Genomic DNA, 14,915 nt, shown 5'->3' with positions numbered 1-14,915 from the left:
TTTCCGAAATCTTTAATTCCAGTCACCCAGTGACCAACTGTGCAAAGTTTGAGAACCCTACCATAAACAGCGTAAGAATGGCTGTAGTTTACATTTTCCCAGTGAAATTTGTATTTTTTTCCGCCCACTGATGACTTGGCATTGCCCGGGTATATATTTGGCTGGTGTTGGCTGCGTCCATTTTTTCTAACTCTAACGCACAATTACTCAATTACCAAGTTTGTGAACTTTGCGGTCTTTGGCATCAATAATTTGCATTTAAATTAAACAAATATAATTGGCTGTTTGTGACTCCACCCCCTTTTCTGAATTTGAATCCAAGTTACCCAGTGACCAACTGTGCAAAGTTTGAGAACCCTACCATTAACAATGTAAGAATGGCTGCAGTTTACATTTTCCCAGTTAAATTTGTATTTGTCTCCGTCCACTTTTTGGTTATGGGGAGAAAAATTATCATATATGTTCTTCCAGGTAATGTACTATGTGTGTGCAAAATTTCATTCAAATCCGTTCAGCCAATGTTGTGTGATTGAGTAACAAACATCCAAACATTCGCATTTGCAATATTAGTGAGCTAGAATATTTTACAGTATTAAAATGTATTGCATATGTAAGCTGCAGCAAAGATTTTTTTTTAATACAGTAATCAGTCAGAATATTTCCCTTAAGGTGGCCACACACGATACAATAAAAAGATCCGATTTTACAGCAATTCGATAAAAACGATGGGATCTCCCGAAAAAATCGAAAGCTTTTTTTTTATTTGACTGAAAAAATCCGATCGGATTTCCCGTTTTCTTAGATTTTTATCGATCCGGAATGCCAGATATTTTCTTCAATCCTTCTAAAGATTGTATGGTGTGTGTTAGATTGTCAATTTATTAATATACACACCCTAGAAATTTTGTCAGAGTTTCCAATCATTTTTATCATAATCGGGGAAAAATTGAACATACGTGTGTGGTACATTGGTCAGAAAAATTGATTGCAATTCTTAAATTGAACAGATATTTAAACAATTGTATGGTGTGTGGCCAACTTACTTATACATTCATTTTTTAACTATAAAAATTTCAGCTAAATTAATACAGATATATGCCATCAACAAGGATGTGTTCTAAATGTCTTGGGAATGTAACAATATACTGTTCATACATATTTATTACAACAATCTCTTTTCTGATTGAATATACTACTTATGACACCATTATTTACCAATCACAAAATAACTACTTACAGGGTTTGAATGCAGAACTGTAAAGAACTCAGGGCTGGTGAGGAATTTCACAGGGGGAGAGTGGAGAAGCAGACTGAGCCTCGACCTTGAGGTAGAATGAGGAAGTGCATTTTCTCTGCGGAAGTCTAAAATCAAACCCTTACTGTTAGCATAGCGAAAAATAATAAATAAGACTCACTTATCTAGAGCAGTGCATTGAACAGACTGAGGATTTTCCATCAACAACAAATAACATTTAATTCTCAGTTAACCCAGAGATGATAACGTTTGATCAAATGCAGAAGCGTATGGTACAATTATTAATATATACAAAGCTAAAATAAAAGAAGCTTAAAAAGGAAAAATAAAGATATGGGGCAATCCATGCTTCTGGAACATTCATAGCCAGTATAGTTTGCAAAGTCTTGATAATTCAGAGTTACAAACCTTAATATGTTTTTTGCTTTTTAAATACATTGGTTTGAAAATCATTCAATTTCAAAATGAATTCAAAATGATCAGTGATTCTTTTCCATAAGTGAGCTGTAACAATTTTTACCATCAGAAGGATAATAAATCACATTTTGGGAGGAATAAGGATTATCCAGATTAGCTGACGTCTTAAATTATGAGTTAAATTCTTACTGAAGGACACAAAACCAACTTGCCTCTCCCCCCCCCCCCCCCCAAATGACATCATGTTCTATTCACCTTTTTAAATAAGTCATTCCGTAGACATGAATAGCATAGCATTGTGCAGATTTGTCTATGGCCCTGGAAATATTTTGAGCCGTCAATAACTGACTGGTTAGCACTCTTGCCTTGCAGCAGTAGGTTCCCAGGTACAATTCTTGAGCAGGACACCATATAGATGGAGTTTTAACTAGTGACATGATAAGCTATCATTAGTTTTCAAAGTAAATAGTATTATAAAATGAATACATATAAGATTTTAGGTTGAATGATCTGCTTGGCCCTTCCCTACTTTTCTTTATTCATTACTCTTCCTATTTTTTACTTATCTCCTATTGCTGTTTAATCATCTCATACTAAAGGCATTAACCTTCTTCTGGCTCCATCTTTGCCCCTCCCTGTGTAGACCGTCTTCATACTCTTCCAGCTCTTTACTAAGGATGGTCAATGAGAGGTAAATAATCATGAATTGATGCAGGATTATGTAATTGTGCATGCAGTTCGAAAATGGACCAATTAATTCCCACCAAGATTTAATTTAATTGATCTTTTTCTAAGCTGCATATATTTTCTTACATAATTTGCATAACCCTGCATCAAGTTTGAATAATATACATACTCTTTACCAAATGTATCATATTGAAATGCTACAAAATGGTAAACAAAAAATATTGTCATAATAACAGAATCTTCAGAAAAAAACCTTCTAATAACATATTAAGTGGAATAGGTTTAACGGGTTTTCTTTTCAATTCCCAATATAACACAAGTTTCTGCAGCAGATAACATACTTTATATAATGAATAGTCATGGTCACGTCTAGGAAAAGTCATGGAAAATCATGTGATTAGTTTGGTCAGGTGATAGATATGTAAGCCTCTGATTTGCTAGTCATTATCATGTGCTAAAGCAAGGTGTGGTCACAGTAAATCAGAGCTTTGCAAATCTATCAGCTGTTCAAACAAATCACATGCTTCTCCAGGAGTTCCCTAGACATGACAATCAGTAATAATATAGTGAACGACAGTTATGCCTAAGATACTACACTCCATTAGGCATCAGTACCTAGGGCTCTGACTCCCTACATTTAGGCTAATGATCTGTAATTGTTTTTGAAAGTAAAAACTAACAATACCATGCTAACCAAGAACACACAAATCATGTAGATGAGCCGCATCCTTATTGTCTGTCCTGGCACTAGTTCTAATACCTTGGGCCTGATTCACTATTCGGTGCTAACCTAGTTAGCACACCTAAAGGCTTTGGGCGTGCTAACTAGGGTGCTAAGTAGTTAGCACACAGAAAGGTGAATCAGGCCGCGCGCAAAGTCCCACGCGCAAAGTCCGGTGCGTGCGAAACGTCGCATCGCGGTGCGACGAAAACGGCAACGTTAAGGTCGCACCCAATGCGCCCTTATAGGCACATCGGGTGCGACGTTTTTCGCGTGCACTTAAGCATCTTTTGGCGTGATAAGGGGCTTTTCACAAGCGTGCTAACAGTTAGCACCGCTTTGTGAATCAAGCCCCTTGTGTTTTCGAATGATACTTGCAGAGGAAAATTACATTGACATAACAAACCTGCATTTGAATGGTGATAATCAACATCCTCAATGGCTGCAGCTCCTTCAACTGTATTTGCAACTTCTTCTGGTTGATCAGTCGTCATTGTTCGCCGGATGCTTTGATAGCTGTTGTTGGAATTTTTCAAAAAGACAAATCTAATAAATCTCATATTTCTTGCGTGCACTGAAATAATTATATATATTTATATATTAATTTCAGAAAGACCTGTGTAAACAAACCACCACCCATACACACACAGTGTGCGCCTACTGTATTGACTGATTCTTTCAGTTTCCAACTGGGACGTGCTGGCTAATGCATTAAAAAAAATCAAGCAATAGGGAACCAATTTAGTACATGCAGTTAGATGGCTTAGCAAGGAAAACAATTTACTTGGATCACAGGAATGCATATTTCTTGGACATATAATAATTTTCATCTCATAAAATCTTCAGTATTGCTAATGTTAGTGTATATCATTATCTTACCATTGTATCTGCTCCAGCTCACAGCAACACATCACTAAAGGATTCCAGCTAATCTGTGCTGTCACATCATATGTACTCATCTACTCCAAGTAACTGGTGCATTCGAGTCATGAACATTACAACAAGCTGCAATACTTCTAAATGTAATCTACATGACATAACACATTTCACTCCCATCCTATGAGCTTTATTAGGGTGTGAGTTCAAAAAGCAACTTACATGCTCAGCAACCATTGAGCGACCTATATGACTCCTACAGGCATTGAGCAAATTGTACTGCCTCCCTCACCTTCACCTCGCTGCTACTTGTTATAATTCTCTCCCCTACCCTGCACTGGGTACCCATTGTGAATAAGTATATACAGTGCTGCCCATAATTATTCATACCCCTGGTAAATTTTGACTTAAAGTTACTTTTATTCAACCAGCAAGTAATTTGTTGATGGGAAATAGCATAGGTGTTTCCCAAAAGATAAAAGGATAATGTACAAGATGCATTATTGTGGAGTCTAAAATTATTCATACCCTTCTCAGTAACAAATAGAAATTGGCTTTTACAGCAATCAAACGCTTCCTATAATTGCTGACCAGCTTTTTGCATGTCTCCACAGATATTTTTGCCCATTCATCTTTAGCAATGAGCTCCGAATCTTTCAGGTTGTAGGGTCCTCTTGCCATTACCCTGATCTTTAGCTCCCTCCACAGATTCTCAATTACATTCAAGTCAGGACTCTGGCTGGGCTACTCCAAAACGTTAATGTTGTTGTCTGCTAACCATTTCTTCACCACTATTGCTGTGTTTTTTGGGTCATTGTCATGCTGAAATGTCCACTGGTGCCCAAGGCCAAGTTTCTTTGCAGACTGCCTGATGCTGTGGTTGAGAATCCCCATGCATTGCTCTTTTTTCATGGTGCCGTTTACTGTGATTAGGTTCCCTTGTCCATTGGCTGAAAAACACCCCCAAAGCATTAAGTTCTCACCACCATGGTTGACAGTGGGGATGGTGTTCTTTGTGTTGAAGGCTTCTCTTTTTTTACGCCAAATGAAGGAAACATCATTGTGACCAAACAATTCAATTTTTGCTTCATCTGACCATAACACAGGAGACCATAAGTCTTCTTTTTTTTGTCCAAATAAGCATTTGCACAGGCCAAGCAAGCTTTTGTGCGCCTTATCTGGAGAAGTGGCCTCCTCCTTGGTCTACATCCATGAAACCCAGCAGTGTGCAGTGTCTGTTGGATTGTCTGCCTTGAGACATTGCCACCAGCAGAGCCCAGATTCACGAGGATGGCCTTGGTGGTGATGCTTGGATTCATTTTCACCTCTTTCACTATCCTCCTAGCCAGCACAGGTGTAACTTTTGGCTTCTGACCATGTCCTCTGAGATTTTCCACAGTGCGGAACATCTTGAGTTTTTAAATAATACTTTGGAATGTAGCCACTGAAACTTGAAAACATTTAGAAATTACCTAGTAGTCCTTTCCTGACTTGTGAGCAGCCACAATGCGCAGCCGCTGGTCCTCACTGAGCTCCTTTGTCTTAGCCATGACTGTCCACATACCATTTGCAGAGAGGAGCTTTTTTTTACCTGTTGAGTTGATTAAATCAGCTGCTCCTAACTAATCAGGGTAATTAGGATGCTTTAGAACAGCTTTGACTATTTGGAATGGTATAGAACTTTGGATTTTCCCACAGACTGCGACAGTTTGTGAAGGGTATGAATAATTTTGGACTGGACACTTTTTGCGATTGGATAGGTAGGAGGAGATCCAGGCTATATATTTGATATGCTTGTCTTTTTACATGTGCACAAGACAGCATTTGGAATTTCAAAAGAAACACAGAATTACTGGCCACCTGTTGGGCAGCAGATAAGCGTTGTGCTTAACTATGGATCTGATATTTAATTGCAGTGCACCACACTTTAGGAGTGAACGGCAATTGCATCACAAAACTCTAGCAGAAATTTGACTTAGGGAGATGATTGCTAAGGGTTAGTGCTGCTTTATTTTGTATTTATTGAGGTACAATACTAGCCTTCACCCTCCCATATCCCTGTTTATCCAGAGGAAGGTGAAAAACACTTACAAGGCATGGCCCAATTAGCCCCAAAAGGGAAAATATGTCCTTCCCGACTCCAGATGGCAATCAGATTAAACCCCTGGATCAACACCACATGGAATTACCTAGTAATTATAGCCATGGATGTCTTTCAACGCAAGTAAAGCATCCAAGCCATCCTTAATGCTATGATTACTTTAAATGTAATTACTCAATATTTTAGACATTGCCAGCACTTAGTGAATGTTCGCTATGTACAAAATCCCATTTTACTGATGTAGACTAGACTACCACTATTGATTGAAGCTTCTGAGTTTCAACAGCACTAAACTAGCTTTCAGATGTTAGTAAGGAATGTAAACATGTGTTCTGCATTTCAGATGCAACTGCAAAGTCTTTTTTCATCAACCACCTTCAAAATTACTGATAACTACCTAATTCTAGCACTCAACTAGAACTGTGACCTCCCTATGGGCATATTTCCACTATACGCGGATTTCCTCATCAAAAATGCCACTAACGTGGCATTTCCATTCAATGCGAATTTTTGGACGCGATGCAGTTCATAAAAATGATGGAATCTGGATGCGAATTACGGCCAATGTTAGTTAATGGGTACGCATGCAATCTGCATTACAAACGTGGAAATTCGCATTGAGAACGCGAATTGCCCAGGCAACATGTGCCATGTGTTGTTCCTGGGCAGATTTCAAATTGCAACGCGAATTTTTCGCATTAAAACGCATATGCAAAATGGATTTCCATCCGCGATTTGAACGCGTGCTAGAGGGAATAGGCCCTAAATCTTTACAAAATGTCATATATTTTAGATTTGATAACTAGTTTACTTGTTATCTAAAACGAAAAAAAAAGGTTTGGTGAATTGGTATATAAAACTATCTTTGCCTTTTGCAAAATACAGTCAGATACTGAATAATGTATGAAGCTTGTTATGATTTTTCTACTGATTATACGTCCCTAAAGAGACATAAGATTCACAGGATTTTCTGACGTAAGTGGAAGATTCCGTTTTCCAATCTCCCACAAGCCACATCATCTGAAAGTTTTCACACACACACTGACGCTTGCCAGCCACTAAAAATAACATATTTTGTGAAGAATTAAGAGAATGTGGTAAGATGAGGGATCATTCCCCTTTAATAGTGTTTATCACTGGATGGCATAATTATGTTTATTACGTTTATTATGAAGTTGAAATTTGAGCAAAATATTTTACTTTCTGTATTCTTAGAACAACATTATTTAGCACTCGACATCACAGGCATCTATTAAACTAACTAGACACAGTAAAATATACAAATTTAATAAAAAAACATAAAAAATTCTCACCGTCTATTGAGTTGCTCCATCTGCTGAATTGAGTTTGATCTCTGAAGAATCTGTGGGGCTGGAGGAGCCGTAGGACGCTGCCACGTAGTTGTACGATTTATATGATCAACATAAAATATCCTCCCATGACTGTCAATTCTCGCCTCCCAATCTGGAAGCACAAAAAATATAATAATCTAACGGGTGATTTAATATTGTGGTTTCATGACAAATATATTAGTGGTAACTGGTAAGCATGTCACCATTCTGATCATCTGTCAAAAGACAGATCTGCTAATGTATCTGTTGTATAAACCCACTGTTTAAAGACTGATGCTAGTCAGGTATGTAAGTAGTTTTATCCTTTCAGAGATCAATAAAATGCTACCAATTTTAACTTACAAAGGTGTTTCTCTTCTTTTTGCTCCCCTGTGGTGTCTTTGTGGATGGGCCTGTGACTATTATCTGGACTGGAGTGAAATGTGGCTATGTAGACGTTTAGCTCATACACTACAAACGTACTTAAGACCTCATAGTTTGGGTAAGAAACAGGCTTTAATATAGGTGTAAAATGCACTGTTAAATTTTATTTAATAGAAGGGTGGGCTGTGACTTACTGCATTGGATATTTCACAATTTATACTTATTTGTCTGTTTTTGACTAACTGATTTTGGAACTGTAGCACTGAAGATTGAAGTATATTAGTGATGGATCACGTTTGCAATTTATGACCAAAATATTTTCTTTTTTGTAAAAGTATGCTGACCACAATGCCTTCTTTTCTGAACACACAATGAGCCCTAAAAACCTAAGAAATATTTTAAACATGCTCAAGAAAGATTGTATTGCCATATGTGTTTATCATAAAGATCAATTTTCGCTGGACTATAATATGTTCATAATATACTTGGAAGTCCATAAGTACAGCCACATTTAGACAACTGATGTAATTTGTGTTAAAGGAATCCTGTTGTGAAAGGAATATGGAAATTGCCATCTTTGTGATCTTTTATAAAATCTTCTTGGCTGCCCTGCTGACCTTATGATTTCAGCAGTGTCTGATTTCAATATATGTCTGCAACAACCATTCAGCAAATTAAACTAGATGACATGATCTATATGTTTAGTTTACAAATCAGTGACTTAAAAAAATGGAGGACCAACATGGCAGCCAGAAAACAAGTAGTTTTAAAGTGGTTTGAAACTTGGTAAATTAACTATAAGTAAAATAATTAGAATAAATAAATGCATACTACCCTTTTTTGTTGCCTTACCCAAACATTTTAATTTCCATATGAGATCCTTGGTTCTTTGCATTGCAGAGCACTGCCATTGCAAATGAACCAGAAGTAAGGTAGCCCGTTACATTGTGGGATTTGTAGTTCTACGCAAGTAAATAATAGACAAGAATGAAAAGAGAATCCAGTAACACTGAGAGGGCAGAAGTGAGGTCATAGCAGGGCTTCACTTGCATTTCACATAGATGGGCATTAAACCAAAGGAAATAAGTTACTCTGCCTGTCGTAGGCCATAAAAGAAACAGTTAAAGGAATACTGTAGGGGGGGTCGGGGGAAAATAAGTTGAACTTACCCGGGGCTACTAATGGTCCCTCGCAGACATCCTGTACCCGCGCAGCCACTCACCGGTGCTCCAGCCCCGCCTCCGGTTCACTTCTGGAATTTCAGACTTTAAAGTCTGAAAATCACAGCGCTGCCGTGTCCTCGCTCCCGCTGATGTCACCAGGAGCGTACTGTGCAGGCCCAGTATTGTCTGTGCCTGCGCAGTACGCTCCTGGTGACATCAGCGGGAGCGAGGACACGGCAACGCAGGCACAGTGTTTTTCAGACTTCTGAAATTCCAGAACTGAACCGGAGGTGGGGCCGGAGCATCGGTGAGTGGCTGCGCGGGCACAGGATGTCTGTGGGGGACCATTAGAAGCCCCGGGTAAGTTCAACTCATTTTCCCCTGACCCCCCTACAGTATTCCTTTAAGGCTGTATTTTCACAGGGACAGGCTGAGAAACAAACTTTTTCTTGTCTAAAATCGGGGACGTTAAGAAAAGAATGAGTATGTCAGCGTCCATATCCCTTTCATTTCAGGTTTCCTGAGAAAAGCCTTTAAACACTGAATAGAGTTTTGAATGAAGTTATGTCTCACTGGGTGGCAAAGCTTCATCTATTCTCTGGTATCTGCTGACATCTTGTCGGACAGACGGAAGTGATCGTAATGGTTGATGGCCATTAGACTGAGGACCTAGGAATAACACAGATATATTGAAAAAACTTCACAGACTTCTCATACAAGGCTGTAATAATAATCTGCCAATGTCCATCCATTATTCTCATGCCTAAACTACATGTTTCTAATGTCCCAGTGGTCTGAGAGCAATATTTTTGTCAGTCACCTCTTCTGCAAGACATGATACTAATGTGCTGTATAAAATCACAAAATGCTAACAGTAAAATCTTCTGAAACGTCACCAAGTCTCGTAATGTAACTGTATGGCAAACGAGACTTCGGAGATGGAAGAGACAGTGCGCTGCAGCCGTCGCTGGAGAAAGCCCTCGGGTGAGTACACGCATTTACTCAACGGGCTGAGGGGGGGATCAGGAGGGAGGGGGTTTGGAGGGGGATAGGCCACCCAAATAGCCACCATTGAAGGGGGATCCCCCACCCGCACATAGGGGGATCCCCCCCGCCCACATAGCTATCATTGAAGGGGGATCCCCCCACCCGCACAGAGGGGGATCCACCCGCCCACATAGCCATCATTGAAAGGGATCCCCCCACCCGCACAGAGGGGGATCCCCCTCCACATAGCCTCTGCATATAAGGGGGAACCCCCGCACATTCTCTGCCCTGCTGGCTGCCCAGGGATTCCCTAGGGTGGCTGGATGCTTGTTCTGCACGCTGTGGGTAGCACAGATCGCTACCCACAGCGTGCAGTCAGGCATCCACCCATCCTGGGGAATCCCTCTGATGAAAAAAAAAGGCAGCCAGCGGGGCAGAGAAACAGGAAATCTCCCTGTCGGCATGAACGAGCTCAGCTCGTCATTACCACTTTTTGCAAGTTTTTGCTGGACGAACTCAGCTCGTCCATTCCGCCAGGGAGGCTACGTGATGTTATTCCAATAATGTGAAAGATTGCGATTCCAGTAACGTCTAAGAAGATCAGCTGCTATGAGTATCTGTTCTTAGTAAATGTCATGTGTTTTATTAAAAACCCAGTGACAGCCAAATCTTTTTTTTTTTTTAAGTCTGCATAAAGTGGAGAAGAGTTGTTTCTTTTGTCTATGTTCCCTCGTCTTCTATTCCATTAACACCTGGAAATCTGGATGCCCAGTGGTATGGCCTAAGGCCTCCCTCCCTCTTCCATAGAGCATTGCCTGGTGGTCCTATGGTCCGTCTACCTCCCCACATCCCTTAATAACAGAGAATTTGCAGGGGAGGAAGTTCAAGAGCAATCTCACCAGAGGCCGAGCGCGACGGAAGACACAGAGAGTCTATCGTCATCTTGCCCCGGATCAAAGTGAGATCCGGATCAGGTGAACCCACCTCCGCTGCCATTACTCTTATTAAGGAAAGCAGGAAGGGAGAGGGGCCATAAGACCACCAGGGAATGCTCAATGGTGAGGGGGACCACTAGACTCTAGGTAATGCTATATGGGGAGAGAGGAAAGAAGGCAAGCCCCCTTTTCTGCGTCCCTTCAATGACCAGAGTATAAACCAAGATTTTGTTTTGGAGGCCATCTGGGGAGAAAAAAAATCTGTTTTTATACTCAAGTGTAGGGTTTGAAAAGTAAAATAAATGTATGAAAATAAAGATGATTAAATAATGCGTGCACAATTAACCTGTGTACCCTCATTGTGTGCACTCCCGCATGACTGTGTCTAGCAACTGTCACCGGGAGCATCCTGGGCATGCACAGTTTCAAATGTTTCCAAACTGAACATGCCCAGGGCGCTGCATCAGGAAGTGCGGAGTGGATAGCCCATATGTTAGGCTCCAGAGCTTTGAATGGAGGCTACACAGCAGGGGGGGGGGGGGGCTAGAAGCAAAAAAGGTGCCAGGAGGTGTCTGAAGAGCTTATACTGTACATTATAAGGGTAAGTATATCTTTTAACATTTGTTTTTCCTAAGGTACGTATTAAGTGCAGGAGGTGCTTACTCACCACAATGCAAGGTACTAATATCTAACAAACCAGAAAATAAATTAATGTATCCATTGCACACATGCTTTTAAAGGGACCCCAAGCAGGTGATAAAAACGAAATTTCCACTTACCTGGGGCTTCCTCCAGCCCACTGTGGGCCGCGAGGTCCCCTGGCGTCCTCCTGGCTCCTTCCCTGGTCCCAGCTCCGATTACAGGACGACTTCGGCCTGAAGTCGTCAGGTCACCGGCCAGCTACGCATCATCATGCCGGCCGGGCCGAGAGTCCTGTTCATGCACGGTTCAATCTTGCAGAACAGCACATTCGCAGTACTGTCACGCCGGCCAGTGTAATGACACGTAGCCAGCTGTCGTAATGGCGCTATACACAGAAGTGGGAAAGCAGACCTGACGAATTCAGGCCAACGTCGTCCTGTAACCGGAGCCAGGATTGGGACCAGGGAAGGAACCAGAAGGGCGACAGGGGACCTTGCAGCCTACGGTGGGCAGGAGGAAGCCCCAGGTAAGTGTAAATTTTGTTTTTATCACCTGCTCAGGGTCCCTTTAAGCATCACAAAGAAAGCAATTTTACTGAAGTTTTGCCAAAAATATCCCATTGAAAATAACAATAACAACAATAACAATAATATTTATACAGCGCTTTTCTCCCTGGGGACTCAATATAGATTTACAATCAAATGAAAAGAAGGTAAAAATGTAAAATAAAAAATAAAAACAAACAAAATGGTAATGACATACCTCCTGTGGCACCTTCACTTTGTACGGCCGGCTGTATCATACTTCTGTATGCTGCCTGTGCACCACCAGCCTCTTCTTCTTGAGTCTGCTGACTACCCGTTGGGACTGATTGCATATTTCTTCTCTGCCAGATGTCCTCTGTCCCTTCCATTTCACTCTGCAATTCCACGCCATCTTGATCTACATCTATGTTCCGGATAATGTTTACAGTTGGAAGAGAACAAGGATTGCATAAAGAACCTGGCATCTCCAAATCAACAGAACTACTCGAACTGAATACAGATGCCCTACATCCATTGTCTTTTGAGGAAAAAGCAGGACTTTCTGAACTTTCTAAAGATGAAGAAAAAGTATAATGTCCAGAAGAGGTATTACAATTAAAAACGGTATCATCCTCTCTATTTAATCCTCCTTCTGCCACACTGCTGCCTTCACAAGCTGCATGTGAATCTATGAAATTGCTTGCACCACGTTCAGTCAATACCTGAGAAGAAGTACCCATCAAAGAGTCACCACAACATGCATCCATATTTTCCCTGTTTGGGGTCTCCTCTTGTTCCTCTTGGTAATCAAACGAGGTTGCCTGTATTTCCACAGAAACACATGATGGAGCTTCTCCTTCCGCATCAACAGTGTTTTCATTTTCCTCATCAACTGTTGCCATAACTGGGAGATCTGAATTAACATGCTGAATGCTACCTTCACCAATATCAGAAGTTTGTGAATTAAGCTCAGCATTTTCACAGTTACCATTACCACCTTGACTTGCTGCTGAAATGTTATCACTTCGTTCACTAGTACTACACTGTAAAACAAGGCCTCCATCATCTAACAGAGGTGAATTACAAAGCACATCCTGGCGAAACTCATGATCTTCTTCATCAGAATCAATATGAAGCATTGCATTGAGTCTTGTGTCAGTGGGAAAACTGCTCCTGAGCTTTGGTGATGCACCTAGTGAACGATCACAAGGGGCAGATGTAGACGCACTGCTTTTGGCACTGTTGCTATGATCAAGAGAATCAAGGTAGTCATTAAGGGAGTCCTGGCGACTGGGTACAGGTGATGAACTTGAAGGACCATAAGCTGTTTCTTCACTGTCTGCTTCAACTGTATTGCTATATCTTACCCCATCCAACACAGTCTCTGGACTAAGTGGTCCATTGGAACACCTGGAATGTGCATCTTGGACAGCAGGAATCTCTTCATCATCAGAGGGAGTGCCAAGGTCACCATTTATGTTGTTTGTTGCAATCAGAGTGCCAACTGCCTCTGGAGAGGCATCTGTATATGAATAAAAATATATTTCAAAATAATTAATACACGTTGGTTATAAACTATGGACAATTGTAGACTTTTTAAAGTGAGACTACAGTCAGACTTGCCCTCCGCTCCAATATATTAGCCACACTATTCCAAGTTCTATACACAACCTATTCTTTTTATTTATTTAATTTTATAAAAAATGACTGAAAGAGATTTTAGTTTTTTTTGTTTTTTTTTTAACAAAAAAAGGTTAATCAGTTATTGAGCTATGCTGTGCAGGCTGGTGGCTGAGCCCCAAGCTGAGTACCAACTTTCCAAGCTGATAATTGTTCTCTTATCTCTGAATGCAGGAGATAAGATAGCTTCAGAAAAAGGCACAACAAGAGAAAGGTGTATAATCTATAAGGTGGCCATACACTTACCGATTTATTGCATCAATATATGGCTAATTCAATAATTTTATTGAATCTGTTGAAATTGATGCTACAAACGATTCCCAATCATAGATGATTTTCCAATCGAATTAGTCACGCCACTAGTCCAAACACATCTGATTCAGACCTAAACATATAAATATAGACAAGCGGGTCTCCTCATAGCGAGTATTGCCTCATAACAGTACACCCCAGTGCTTAATCACACACTGCGTGAGGGAAAACGCTATCACCAGAGGGCAGGGGATCAAACACCCCCCTCTCAGTCCCCGCTCACCGGATTGTTTCTTTCAAGTTTGCACATCAAACATTAGATGCGGCTGAATCTCAGTCTCTCTGCAGTGTCTCCCCCCTTCCCCCGCATCTATTCTCTTCCACTCACTCTGACTGCTTCACTCCTGATGGTAGCACGTCACTAGCAGCATTCGATTCTGCAATGAGTAAACAAAGATACTGTCGCCTGGCAGGTTTCTGGTCTGTTCTTTCCCTGCTGGCTGCTCCTTCCTCTCTCTTCACCCCCGAGTCCTGTGGCTCCTGTGTGATGTAAAAAATGCTAGACTCCAAGTTCTAGAGGCCTCTAGTGGTTGCGTACGGTATGGTAGAGGCCATGGTGCCCCTAGTGGTTGCCCTCTATAGCATTTGTTACATCACACAAGCGTCCCGGGACTCGGGAATGAAGAGAGGGGAAGGAGCAGCCAGTGGGGAGAGAAGACACAGGAACTACACCACGGACAGGTGAGAGCAAGCTGCCCCTACATGCTTCACTGTCGGGTGGGGGGTGGCGGGGGACTGAGAGACCTGGCAAGCACATACAAGTGTGTGGAGGCATTTGATGACACAGGTCGCTCTCTAATCAGAAAATGATCTGAGAGGGATCTATCTGATGGCTCATGGACCTGTACATGGCCACCTTTAGAACAGCAGTGTTCTGCTTACATATTTAAATAATATGCT

At 41.1% G+C, this 14,915-nt stretch overlaps 1 protein-coding gene across 2 annotated transcripts in view; it reads right to left on the bottom strand.

The window, feature by feature from the left end:
* The window catches only part of HECW2 (HECT, C2 and WW domain containing E3 ubiquitin protein ligase 2), a 262,291-nt gene that overhangs the window by 94,949 nt on the left and 152,427 nt on the right, over nt 1-14,915 (bottom strand). The window contains exons 9-13 of one of the 2 annotated variants that reach the window (XM_068244844.1): nt 12,262-13,545; nt 9,509-9,604; nt 7,371-7,521; nt 3,487-3,596; nt 1,238-1,362 (exon numbers count right to left, since the gene is read on the bottom strand). In XM_068244844.1, the coding sequence (XP_068100945.1) occupies nt 1,238-1,362; nt 3,487-3,596; nt 7,371-7,521; nt 9,509-9,604; nt 12,262-13,545 (1,766 nt within the window). The remainder of the gene's footprint in view (nt 1-1,237; nt 1,363-3,486; nt 3,597-7,370; nt 7,522-9,508; nt 9,605-12,261; nt 13,546-14,915) is intronic. The other variant, XM_068244845.1, reaches the window with a different exon arrangement.

Source organism: Hyperolius riggenbachi, chromosome 7, assembly GCF_040937935.1.
Source record: "Hyperolius riggenbachi isolate aHypRig1 chromosome 7, aHypRig1.pri, whole genome shotgun sequence".
NCBI classification, from domain to species: domain Eukaryota; kingdom Metazoa; phylum Chordata; class Amphibia; order Anura; family Hyperoliidae; genus Hyperolius; species Hyperolius riggenbachi.
The sequence above is the reverse complement of the archived record's forward strand: the minus strand, read 5'-3'. Positions and strand labels throughout refer to the sequence as shown.